Source organism: Uloborus diversus, chromosome 6, assembly GCF_026930045.1.
Source record: "Uloborus diversus isolate 005 chromosome 6, Udiv.v.3.1, whole genome shotgun sequence".
Taxonomy (NCBI): Eukaryota; Metazoa; Arthropoda; class Arachnida; order Araneae; family Uloboridae; genus Uloborus; species Uloborus diversus.
The window spans coordinates 35,231,420-35,245,153 of NC_072736.1; the positions used below are offsets into that span (position 1 = coordinate 35,231,420).

The following is a 13,734-nucleotide window of genomic DNA, read 5'->3' on the forward strand; positions in this document are numbered from 1 at the left end:
ACAATAATTACTATTTACAGAATTTGTAACAATATATATTAATTTGAGAGTATATTTTCTTTCAAACAATTCAAAAGAAAACTTAGCCCAAAAAATATCGAAAACCACTACTGAGCTTAGCATGAGTGTAGCCAGAGGCGAGGGGTAACTGTGCTTCCTTTGAGGAGAGTCAAAATTTCATTTTCCTCCCTAAAGTCACCAAAGATAGTTCTACATTGCATTTCTGGAACTTCAATTTAAAAAAATTATGGGACGAATTCCAAACGATTTCCGGGAATAGCCGCCAACTTCTTCCCGAACGGCTCAAAATACAAGTGTATTCGCTTGAAATTGTGTTTTTGAAAGTTCAATATTAAAAATTTTTCGAGACAGCTCGACTGTTCTTTTAACATCATTAAAGATGTCCAGAAATGTGTTTCTAGAACTTCATTTCTTTAAAATCACAAATCACCAAAGATAGTCTAAAATTGAGTTTTTGAAACTAATTTGCAAGGGAAAAAGCTTTTGACGTCACCAAAGATAACCTTAAGTTGATTTCATTTTTGAAAAATAATTGGAGGAGTAAGTTGCAATTCCTCTTTCCCTTCTACTAAAATCGCCTAAAAATGGGAAGTTTTATATGAATTTTGAAATTTTCTCTTTAGGTGAAGTCTGAAACTGGTCCTCTGACCAACTCTAACACCTGCAAAGATCGACTAAAACTGCGTTTTTAAGGCTTCAATTCGGAAATTTTTTTGGGAGACATCACTTGATCCACCTATCTCTGTCCTTCTTCTAATTTAAAGAACTAAGTCTAAACTTTTGAGTACTTATAACTTTTGATATCTATGTTTTGGCATGAGGAGGCAGCGAAAAAAAACCCCATCTTGTTGAGCCCTGGTTTGCCCCTCCTTAACGTGAATGCTGGCAGCACCCATGCACTTATTCAAAAAAAAAAAAGTTGTGGGGGGGGGGGGGGGGGTACAAACACTGACAAAACCATTTGTACCAATGTTGTTGGACTGCTGGCCTGCTTCGCCTTCAAAAATTCACAATGCGGCACTCGAGTAAAAAAGGTTGGAGACCCCTGAACTGATAATTGAAAAGTGAGAAAAAGATGAAATTAAATAGATACTAAAAATAGACAAATAAAGAGAAAGAAAAAGTGTTTGAACTCAGGGTGTCCAATGCCCCCCCCCCTAAATATCTCCTCCAGCGGTGAGATTCCCTCCAAAAAGAGAAAAATACCCCCCCCCCCCCCGCCTCTAAAAAGACCCCCGGTAAACTACCAAGTTTGCACTTACACAAAAAATTTACACAGTTTCGTTTTTCATTTCATCCTTCTTTTTTTTTTTTGAGACTAAATGGGATTTCTGGAACAGACAATAACTTTTCACAAAATTGCATGCCTGATATAATTCAAAACTCCTGCACTTTCGATCACATTTTAAGTGCCATACCTGAATTTTTAAGACCAAGCTAAGAACAAATCTACTACACAAAAACTGAAATAAAAAACACATTGAAAGCACATTAAACTTTTAATGAACCATGGAATTAACGCACAGAATTTCATTAGAACTGTAACATTTCTTCTTCAACAATGATATATAAACCACACACAAACATATGTGAGAAAACAATGATTCTCTTACAACTTCCAAAATTTTTTAAACACAGGACTTTCGTGATTATCCACCACTTATTCAAAATGGTTTCATTTATTAACTGCACATATTTGAAGTTTGGTCACTACAATAAATGCAACATTTTTATATGAGAGGTATCACTGCATCCAGTACCTGGAAGCTTGATAAACAGCACTAACATCACTTTCGGCATGTTTTAAGAGCTTAGCGAGTTTGAACATCTCATTTGCACCACTCGCCAAAGGTGTAGGTTGATCACACTGATCACTCATAGCTATCGCCATGTTCATATCTTTCTGCAAATGCTGTAACGTAGTACGTGTTGAAAAATCTTTGAGGACAATAGCTTGACATTTTTCATTTAAACCAGGACAGTTCAAGGAACTCAGCTCCAGAACTTCTGTCAGGTCATTTTGAGAAAGTTTCAATCGATCAGTTAGTGCCATAGCTTCTCCAAGAGCAGCATAAAAAATTCCGTGAAGCATTTTTAAAATCAGGTTCATTTGGGCCCCGGTGCCTACTTTAGGACCAATATAGTAGGCATTTTTGCTGATAGCTTTGAAACATGATGAGCAGTTTGCAAAGAGGCTCCTGTTTCCTGAAAATATATACATGACATTTTTAGAGTCTCTCTGCAATAAATGGCCAGAATGCACAAGAAAAAGAACTGATAAAATCATACAATCAAAGTTGAAGATTATAAAAAAACATGCGAATAATCAATATTGAGTGTGAATAAAATCTAGAGTTCACAGTATGAAAATATAAAAGGGGAGATTGCTCAATATAGCTATAATGTTAGTGGGACCGGCTGAGTAGTTGGAGCTGCCTACAAATGGATGTTGATTGGGATTTTAGAAAATACAGTTCGACCTCCATACATCGAAGTAGCAAATTGGTGGAAAAAATTTGATATGTAGAAATTTCGATACATAGAAACAATCTTAGTTTGTCACGAAAATCTCCTAAAACATTAAAATTAAAGCTAATTTTCGTGTGAAACCAGATTTCTAATTTACACGAGCATCGGACTAAATGAAAGTTAATAACTAAAAAAATGAATGTGAAACACTTACTGAGCACTGCATAATTTTCTAAAAAACCAACTGCAATGCTGTATTATGTTTTTGAGTGAAAGTTGCCACTAAGTTTCAGTACTTTTATTACGGCTTTCCGATTTCTCATAATAGCAGGCAATGTAATTGAGAGAAAAGTAAAAAATCAATCTACTTAACTTGAATGATTTTCACTGAAGCTAAAAAGACTAGGAATGATAATCAACACACAGTAGGGATAACTTGAAACTGATTTTACTGTATTACTGGTTGCAACTAAGATTTGAAATAAACTTGAGGGAATTTAGAGCTCCAGAATGGAACAATGACCTACCTACACACCCTTAACCCCAAATTCCTTGTGAGTTTCGTAGCAACCTTTAGTGAACATAATATTCCCCCGAACCATTTTTCCTGAGACAAACAGTCTAAGTGAAAAAAAAAATCCGCGAATGTCTTGATTTTTTTTCTCTCGATATATAGAGATTTTTTCCATATATAGAAACAATTTTTCTATGTAATGAACAAGGAAATTTGCTGGGATTGCGATACATTAAATTCGATGCTTTGAGTAAACTACACATCTCCATCTAGGTTCCTTGCTTTCTTTTTCAGCATATGATTATGGAAAGTAACTACAGCATGCACCAAATAATTTATAGTTGTTTCACTGTCGCCCGAAAGATCCATAGATGGATCAGTCATAAATTTAGACATTTCCTCCTCGGAAAGATAACATGCTCACTATGTCTACACAAGTGATTCTAAAAGTAAAACCCCTTGCTAGAATATCTAACATGGAATCACATTTTAAAATGGAACTGAAACTAGAATCAACCACTTCAAAATGAGTATATTTTTCCCTTTTCACTTGCTAGCACATGTTTATATTTTCTTTCATGAAATCCAATGAATCACAGACACTTGACGGACCGCATTCTGAAGTCAGAAAGATAACTACCATAGACTAATAATAAGAATAGACCGAGCTATGCCAACCCTTTTGCTGCTCATAAACCAAACCATGTGACTGGTGGATATCCTAGCAACAGCGGGCGTTGATCGTAGCAGACGATCAACGACGGTGAGAAATAAAATAAATAGAATTGATGGAACACGGAAGAATTATCTTTTAGGGCGTCCGATTTGTAAATTTGTTATTCTAAATTGTAAATATTTTGTTAATATAGTGAGTTTTTTGTTTAGATAGTATCGTGCATTTCCTTTATTCAATTTCAATAACTCTATAAGCAATTAAAGATGCAAGCGCCCAAAAAGAATCGCCAAACAGTAAGATTTTTTGCCTACAATTTCAATTTAAGATACCGATTAATACATTTTTGCGTTAACGCAAACGTTTATGCCAACGCTGACGTAGCAATTCCAAATGAAATAAAAGTTACTGAAAACTGTGATCAAAAACTAATTACTAATGTTAAAATAATGCATAACTAAAAGAAAAACAGTTCAATTTCTGCACCTGGAAAAAAAATTATAATGAAAACACATTACGTCTTAAAATACATGTCGAGTGCCAAACTATAGATAATCTTGCCATCTAGCAACCATGAGGCAATGTTTTGGCCAAGTCTCCCACCAGTCACATGATGTATCCATGAACCAATTTTTTCATCAGCAAGTCTGGAAAAGCTCGGTCTACTCTTATTCTTAGTCTATGATAACTACTAATGTTTGAGACCAATCATTTGGACATAACATGGAAAAGTGATGCTATCTAATAATAAAAATTTCGTTCCAAAACCAAGCCGTACATGAGCATAGTTCGGATTCTTGAGTAACATTTGCCCCAACGAAGGTAAGTGTGATTCGGATGGGACGAGCAGCTGCCGCTGACGCAAACTTGCGTTGTTTGTCCCAAACAGGTTAATATTCATCCATTAAATATTTAGAAACAGGGCAATTCCACAAAACATAAGAACTAGGTGTTAAAAAAATCTTGAAAAAAATGATCTAACTTTTTTCGCATGTTCTCTGTATAAACTGAAGTTTACAAGTTAGTATCAGGTAACTCCAAGTGTACCATTTTTTGTTCGTAAGAGAGCTTGTTTTAGGACCTCATATTTGGGTGAATTTTCTCTCTGCTAGAATCAATTTTAAATGAGCATATTATTTTTGTTTTAGCCTGTTTCTGCTAAATAATTACAATTTTTCTAAAAGATTCATTCCATAAGAAGACAATAATTATTGCAGTATGTTTTAAAATTTCTCCTTAAAATATTTGAAAAAAGTTGATTGTTAAATCATTGAATTCTATGTAACGTGAGTCACGAAAAAGTAATTTTTTAAATTTTTATAAATATCATAGCTTATAAATTAAAACAATTCAACTGTTTCTTTTACTCATTTATGTAACTAAAAAAATAAATGTGTAGCAAATTTTTTTTTTTTTTCATTTTCTATTTTGAAAATAAGCATATTTATCTTGTAATGCGAGTCACGCAAAATGTGGGTCACAGCCAATACAAGATAACATTGACTTCTTAATGGTATATAATGTATCCGTATTCTAGGAGCTAATAGGAGGTTAGCATTTACACACACGCCTACTAACATTAATTTAATGGCATAAATTCATTTAGTCAATTGTTTTATAATGTTTTAATTATTGCAAGAGTCAATTTTTTGGCCCTCAGATTTCTAATATGTTACACATCAACATTTTTATCTTCTGTAGTTCTAAAGGGCTTTTTCTGACAATAAAAAATAAGTTTTTAAACTAAGGCATCAGTAACAGCAGAATGTCAGAAAAGGTGCCGAAAAGATCTTAATTATGTTAACAGAAACATTTCCTCTGAAGGAATGAGCTATAGGAAGAGGAAAAATGAAAAACACTAAAGAAGTTACAGCGAGCAAATGAAGATGAGTTGAAAAGTAAAGGAAGAAAACTTTCAAGGGAAAAAAAATGGCTTAATTCAGAGTTCTTTAAAATCGCCTCAACAAGTACACAAGGAAATGCACAGGCCAAAGCAAAGCAAAATTTGTTCAACTAGCCTCATCGCAAAGCTGTAGTTGCGAGAATGTTATTCAGCAGTAAATGCAATATGGGTTTCAGAAGAATGTTTCAGTGCCCAGAAAAACTCATCCAAAGAAAATTCTTTATCCCAACAAAATCTAGCTTAGTTTAAGAATTTTATGAAAAGAATGGTTTAACCAAATTAGTTTAATTGAGAAAAGATGTAGGATGTTAAAACTTGAAGAAGCAAGCTTGACACCTCATTTATTCCTATTTGAGCTGTTTAAAATTCATTCTTCATTAGTTGTAATTGAGAAAAGTAAACTCTTTGAAGAAGACTACTTAACAGCCAACAATTACTATAACCAGGGACGTAGACAGGGTGGGGACCCGTCGGGACAAATCCCCCCCCCCCCCCCACGAAATTCTAGGACACAAACTTTTTAGTCCTTCCCTTTTTTTAGTTTTTCCTTCTCCATTGAAAAGAAAAAAGAAAAGAAACAACCAAGACTCTGAATCCTTTAATCAAAACGTTTCCCCTTCACCTTGACCTTGTTACTTCTTCCTTTCAGTCAGACCCCTTCTCTGACTTCCCCCCTCCCCGCACAAAAAATGCGCAGTGGACAGGGGTCATTGTTTGAAATAGGGAATGTCTTAGACTGGTTCATCTTCCATTTTCTCTTTCAAAAGTAGAGGGGGATTGGGGTCCCCTCTGTCCTTTGATGGACCATCAAGTTTCGTGGTGGGTTGAATGTTTCATTGATTTCACTGCCTAAACACCCCCTAAAAATAGCTTTTTAGCATTTGGTATCATCGCTTTGTGCGTTTGGTAAATGCTGACTCTTTACTCATTGTCAACATAGCTTTTCAAGCTATATTTCATTTTTTAGGATAACGCATATATAGTTGAGTAATGATAAATTTCACGTTCATACATATTTAAAAGTAAAATCAGGTATGTAGTTGATCAGTAGATATATTTTTGGGGGTATTTCAAGTATATTTTTGGTGGAAGAATTATCAATGCATTCATTTAAAACAAGCATTTTAAATGCAACTATAGCTACGAGAAATGCGACGAAAGAAGAGCGTTTGACGGGGCTCACTTTATTAAGTGTATTTCGGGATATTCCCGTTTGTCCCGAAAAAGTAGCAGAAAAGTTTTCTAAAATTTCTCATCGCATGGCTTTATAATAAGTTAATAAAAAAAGTTATTTTAAACTAATTTTTTATTACTTTTAGTTTGATTCTGCAAATTCCAAATAAATGCAACTTTGAACCCTATCCCCCCCTGCGTCTGACCATGTCCCCCCCCCCTCGAAAAAAATTCCTGGCTACGGCCTTGACTACAACCATTGCTCAATATTAAATGTGATGACTAGAATTATCTGGAATGTAATAATTGTTGATGTATTGTAACCTGTTTAAGTTGCCAGTTGTATCAAGATCAACACTGAATTTGAAATCACTACATGCAAACAACAGAAAAATACTGAAATGGCATGAAAACAAGGAAAAAATATTTTAGCCTATGAACTGATTCATACACTAGAATCTCAACTTTTTCTAAATTCAAGATGATATTTCACATTTGTACTACTGCTCTTCCTACAGAATAACTTTTTTTTATTTAAGTGATTTTTATTAGCCTTAACATACTTTAACGTTTAGTAACTTTTAATTCAAAATTAATTTTTTAAAATTTGTTTACTTATTAAAACAGGCAATTAAGCATTAACTTACATTGAAATCAAGTGAAATTGCATCAAAATTTACAAAAAAAGATGTTTTGAAATCAGTAATACCTGAACATCAAATACTTAATTGGAAAAAGTAACGCGAGTCACGAAACAGTATAACGTGAGTCACACTCAAAATATTGGTTAACACAATCAACAACTGCAGAATAAATGAAACTTTTGTATACATCAAAACTTAGAAAGGTATTTTGTTTCATGAAATACTTTTTTTTTTGGATATTTTTATTCTGAAAGAGCAGAAATTTTAAGTTTTTAGTAATCCACAAAACTTTTTTGTAACGTGAGTCACGGAGCCAAATTCTGGTTTAAATCAGGGTTCATACTTTAATTGGATGAAAAAATTCCATGACTTTTCCAAGACTTTTTCATGACTTCAATGAAAAATTTCATGACCTTGTTACACGAAGAGAATAGCACTTCTCAAACTTGCTAATTTTTGGAAATGAGCATTAGCAAAACGTCTACAAACGCCACAGCTTCATTGAAGCACTTACTCGTAATGGAAAACATGTAAGTGTACACTTAAAAACCTAAACTATTTTTATTTGTCTTCATCATATAAATTTAAGTAAAGTAAAAATGCAGTGAAACGAATATGATGATGCTTAAATGTCTAACTTTTTTTTTATAAACAGGCAGAATGATATTGAATGGGACAAATGTTGAATGAGTCATCAATATGTTTCAATAAATTTGCTTCAAAAGTTGCCTTTCAGTGTCAACAGAGCATTTAATCATCCACGTAATCAAGCACGTAACTTGACAGTATTTTGGTTCATTAAAGTAAAACCACATACTTTAGTTCTTCATGTTTCTAAACCAGATCTTTCACCACATCTTTTTTGAAAAAAACCATTCAGTAATGAATCAATCTTCTGATTCAAAAGTATACTTGTTTTGTTTACTTATTTACACATTTTCAAATGCATATAAATTAATAGGTTCAGAAATTCCAGAACATGTTTGAATCCTAACATTGAGGGCAGCAGTGGATTGCATGGATTAGTTTTTTGCGGGCTGTATGTATATGCTGGGCACTACGGTTTTAGAGTGTTAGAATTCCTCTTTTTCTGTATTCTATCGCCTGAGTGAAGATCTTTATTTTCTAAAACCATCAAAAATTAAGATAAACTCTGATAAATTTGATAATATAGTTCTTACGAGTGATGGAATCAAACTCGGATGTAATTGAATTGCTTTTTTTGAGTGGGCATGGCAAAACTAAGAAGTGATGATGTCCAAGCAGTAAAATCACATTGCAAAAAAAGGCAAGTAGCTGCGACAGAAGTGGATGCAATAGGATTTCAAAATTCAGATTTGATTTTGGGATCGTTCAATTTTACACTTTTAATAGCTTTTATGTGCTGTACTGCTAAATCACTGAAGATTTTTAATGCTCTTTTAGTTACTGTTACTTACTTTGTCCAGGACATTTTTCCATGACTTGAAATAACTTTCTATGACTTTCAATGAAAATTTCAATTTACCATGACTCTTCCATTTCTGAAATTCGTTTATTTTTTTCCCATGACTTTCCAGGATTTCCATGACTTGTACGAACCCTGTTAAATATCATCTGTTTGCATTAAAATTAAAAATATTGGCATCCTTAGCTTCTTACTGTATCTCAGATGATTGTAAAGAACTTTAAGTCAGGTACGGTATCTCTTTAAAATATATGCCATTAATTTTTGCAAAACTTCATCAAATGGTAACGTGAGCTATGTGGAATTGCTCAATAGTTGAATTTATGTATTAAAAACTTAGAAATTTGTACACTATGCATTGCTTCAATACTACATAATCTATCTCAATAAATCTTAAGCAATCTAGCATATTAGGTAGTATATGAAGTTTTGGTAGAAATATGCTTTTTGGACTATTTTGAAATGCAAAAGACTGAAGAATAATAATTGAACAAATAAAAAAAGAGCTACATGGATTTTTTCTCCATGTAATTTTAGAAAAACTTAGTTGGTCTGTCTTATATATTTATGTACCTAATAGGAAAGCTGCATTGATTTCTTAAATTTGTAATTTATCTATAAAGCATTGCTAGTTACTTTGCATTAATTAGATTTTACTCTTTGTAATAATATGTAAACTGTATGAAAACATTATGGGGAAAATGTTGAAGCTTTTCAAAAAAAAAAAAAAAACATTTTAGGAAAAAAAAAAAAACCCACGTTTTTTTTAATTTTAAAAACCACTTGGTTTAAACCAAACAACCCTGAAGCACATTGCAAAAAAAAGATGAGTGGCTGCTTTTAATAGCTTTAATGTGCAATAATGTTAAATCACTAAAGATTTCTCAAGCTCTTTTAGCTACTGTTACTTTCTCTTTGCCCAGGACATTTTTCCATGACTCTAAATAAATTTCTAATTTAAAATTCTCATGACTTTCCAGGATTTCCATGATTTGTACAAACCCTGTATATATATATATATATATATATATATATATATATATATATATATATATATATATATATATATATAAAAGGATGAATTTGAGTGATACTTATTTCTAATTCAGAAGCTGTAATAGATATTTAGCAACATTACTTTTTTAAGGTAACGGAGGGAAATTGTTTGCCACAACTGGAGAAGGGGTTCTTGTAGAATATGATGTACAATTCTATCACGAGATTTTAGAGCTATTTAAAACCAGGAGTATTTAATAAGTGTCAAGATTCAAGCAGGAAAACATTGAAAATAGCCTCATGATGTGGATGAAATTCATTATTCACATGAAAAAGTAATAAAATACTTAAAGCACTAGATGTAGTAGATGCACAAGGACTTTTTATTTCATAAAATATATTAAAAATAACTTTTGAACAAAACATAAGCTAATATTTTTTTTAAGGAGAAGTAATTTATAATCGCAGCAATTTATTGTAAATGTAACATCAGTCAGAAAATCTTTAACATCAGTCATGGTATTAAAAGTTTTCTATACTTTCGCTTTTTAAGTTTTTTAAATAAAACGAAGTGTTTTCATTAACTCTAAAATCTCTATTTTTAGGGGAAGAAACCTTATTAGATTTTACTTTATTAGTTTGAAGAGAATTTCAAATTAGCCAATTTCCTAAATGTTCCTTCTGAGTAACATCCATCATTTCTTTATTCCCCTTCATTTCACACAAAAAAGATTTCCTCTTGTTTGAAAACAAGTGCGGGGACAGTGATGATATCATGGTATTTTACCATATCATGATATTTTAAATCCATTTCAGAAAAAATAAAATTAAGACAGTGCTGAATGTATAAGTTAAAAATAGAGTAAAATTGTGACATCAGCCACCATGAAATGACTCAAAAGTCACAATACTAAAGCTCTTAAATTACACAAAGGTAATAATTTTTATGCAGGACTTTAAACTTAGAGAAAATATGTATCAGATTTAGCACAAATAGATATGTGCTTGTGGTGCCATTTCTTTTCAGCTCAGCTGTTAAAAACGATCAAAAATGTAGTATTAAAATGCAGAAATTATAATTCTTCTTTACGGTTGACTAGCATTCATCATGAAATATTCAAAATCAATTCAAAATGAGCAGTCAAACAATGAAATAAAAATTTGCACATTGCATGGAAAATCCTACAAATTGGCAACTCTGCAACCATACTATACAGGCACTCAAAAAGGTTTAAATGTCAACTTTGAATCAGTTACTAACTTAGAAAATAAGAACTAACCTGCCACCAATATGAAAAGTGTTCCCTCCTCGGCATTCATAATGGATCCATTGATGTGAGCCTCCAAAAAAGTCCCTCCTTTACCAGTGATGGCTTCGGAAATTTCATGAGAAGTTTCTGCATCAATGCTTGTCATTTCAACATAACCTCTTTGGCCACCGCATCTCTCTAAACCCTCCAGAACACCCGAACGCCCGAAAACAACCAACTTGCATGCCTCTGAGTCAGAAACACAGCAGAATGTGACATCAGACCATGCCACAACATCAGCAGGTGTTAGTGCCCTATTTATAAACATTATTAAGAAAAATAAATTTAACTATAAATGAAGCATGTTTTTTTTTAAATTCAGTTTTTCATCAAAGTTGCATAATACATGGCTTGTATGAATTTGAGAAAGTGAAACTTAAATAAGTGAAAATTTTTCAATAGTGTCATTTCACGCCAACTGAAACTACAACTTGGTTTTTCAAACCTAAAGCAAACTTTTAAAAACAAATATAATCCAACATTTCATTTTTTTAAAATCCAGCAGTTTCCTAAAAAATCCAGCAACCAAAAAAAAAAAAAAAAGAAAACACCCTCATTGTAAAGGTCAAGTTTACGGTCTCCACTCGTCACGTGGTGACTCAGTTTTCAAAATTAATTGTCGACCCCAAAAAATTTCTACAGTGGCCAACTTTTTGGGGGGGTTATTTTTATTTTAGATCCTAAGAAAAGAATTCCACACCACTCCACAGATGCATCAGTACGATTCACAGATAAAGACCGCACTCCGACTGAATGTTGTTTATTTTACAAAGCTTGCATGTTGTTTTTCAATGCCTGCTTGTATGTTGGTTATTTTACGTTGCTTGAATGTTCCTCTTACGCGATTCAGGCCATGTAAAATAAGCAGGAATACAGTGAATTAGGAAGCCATTTGCACAAGATTAGAGCGTTTGCTCCTTTGTCTTGACTGTTTTTCAAGTACTATAATCTTGATTTCAAGAAGAAATCATTATATTTTAGATTATATTTCAGATTAATTTTGATTATGCCTTCAAAGTAATTACCTTTGCACGTTTTTAGTTTAGTTGCTCAAATGGCATATTAAATTCAAACTTTATTTTTTTACATCGTATTTTTCACGGCCTCGGATTATACGAAGTTTTTTTTTTATTCAGGCTCATTTTAGAAACTGCAGATTATAGGCCGCCCGCGGATAATACGGTTATTAATTTACAGGGTTCGTATGCTCCGGGAAAACCTGGAATTATCAGGGAAAATGACATATTTAAAAAAACACAGGGAAATTTCAAATTTTGCCCCAAAACTTTTTTTCCCGAGGGAATTTTGTACCTTGAGTTCTAATCTTCGTTTTTATCGATGTTTCCTGAAAAAAAAATGTAAAAGTTTTGAAGCAAAATGACGCTGGCAATAAAATAAAAAAAGCGCCCCCCCCCCAAAAAAAAGGTTCGCGGACGCCATTTTTGCTCCTCAATAGTTCCAAAGAAAAAAATTCCTAGGGTGAACAGGAATTATGCACAAATTTAACGGGAGCAGAACATTTTCCTGCATCTAAAGCACAAGCTTGCGGATGGTAGGGTCAATTGGGAAAATCGTTTTTTAATTGAAAAGTCTTTTCAGCTACGAATGAAACATACTCGCCATTTTTGGTCATTCATAAGCTGGAAGTAGACACGATGCTTAAATGCCTAAGTTTCCAAAAACAAAGCAGAATTGAATGTTTTCTTTAACTGAAAACTAATGAAAACAACACAAAATGTGTTGCGACTTTTTTTTTTTTTTTTGAGCAATCACGATTGCTTATTGTTCTCATTTGACAGTCCTTGATGTTGTGGTTCCTTTTTCAGCTTGGACCAGCAGCACCACCACCCACCAGCGCGGCTCCTCTCGTCCTGAGCAGTCCTCCAGAATCCACTTCTGCTGGACGGTGGCATCCATGTCACACACACATGTTCATACACACTCGCCTATGCACGCGCTTTTACACATATACACAATTACCACTTAGGAGGAGGGACATGCTTGAGAGGGGGGGAGCCGTTTCTAGAAACAATAACTCTAATGAGTAGGGTATTATCGCAACTCGTGATTGCGAAAAACATAATTTGAATTCAAAGTTTCAGAATTCAAATTAGAGTTGATTGTTGGAAGTGGGTCACAGGGTTTTTTTAAATTTTATTTCAAATATAATTTTTTTAAGAAATGAAAAAATTTTGTTCTTAAAACTTAATCTTATCCTCATTGCCTTGGATGCAAATGTGCTAAAAACTTTTTCAACTGAATTGTAGTTTCACGAAGATTTATTATTTTTAAATTATTTTCATACTACAAATTCAAAAAATTATTTCTTAATTTTTGTCATAGCCGCCATATTTGGTCATTCCCAAGATGGCAGTACACCAGGGCTGCGGAGTCGGAAGGAAAATGGCCGACTCCTGGATTTCTAAACGCCCAACTCCGGATTTTTAAAAAATTTTTCTAATTGTATTTTTTCCACTCCCTTTCTCCCTTTAGGGGAAGGAGGAAAACCTCTAAACAGAGATTGATATATTAATTCCTTTTTATGAAAATTTCGCATTTTATTTTTTATTTTAAACCCAAGACG

The 13,734-nt window shown here is 33.1% G+C and overlaps 1 protein-coding gene across 2 annotated transcripts in view; it reads right to left on the reverse strand.

Annotated features, from left to right (window-relative positions):
• Positions 1 to 1,507: 1,507 nt before the first annotated feature.
• The window catches only part of LOC129224422 (cytokine-like nuclear factor N-PAC), a 35,812-nt gene continuing 23,585 nt past the window's right edge, over positions 1,508 to 13,734 (reverse strand). For both annotated transcript variants that reach the window (XM_054858869.1, XM_054858870.1), the window contains exons 5-6: positions 11,121 to 11,404; positions 1,508 to 2,226 (exon numbers count right to left, since the gene is read on the reverse strand). In XM_054858869.1, coding sequence (XP_054714844.1) covers positions 1,766 to 2,226; positions 11,121 to 11,404 — 745 coding nt within the window. In that variant the 3' untranslated portion in view covers positions 1,508 to 1,765. The remainder of the gene's footprint in view (positions 2,227 to 11,120; positions 11,405 to 13,734) is intronic.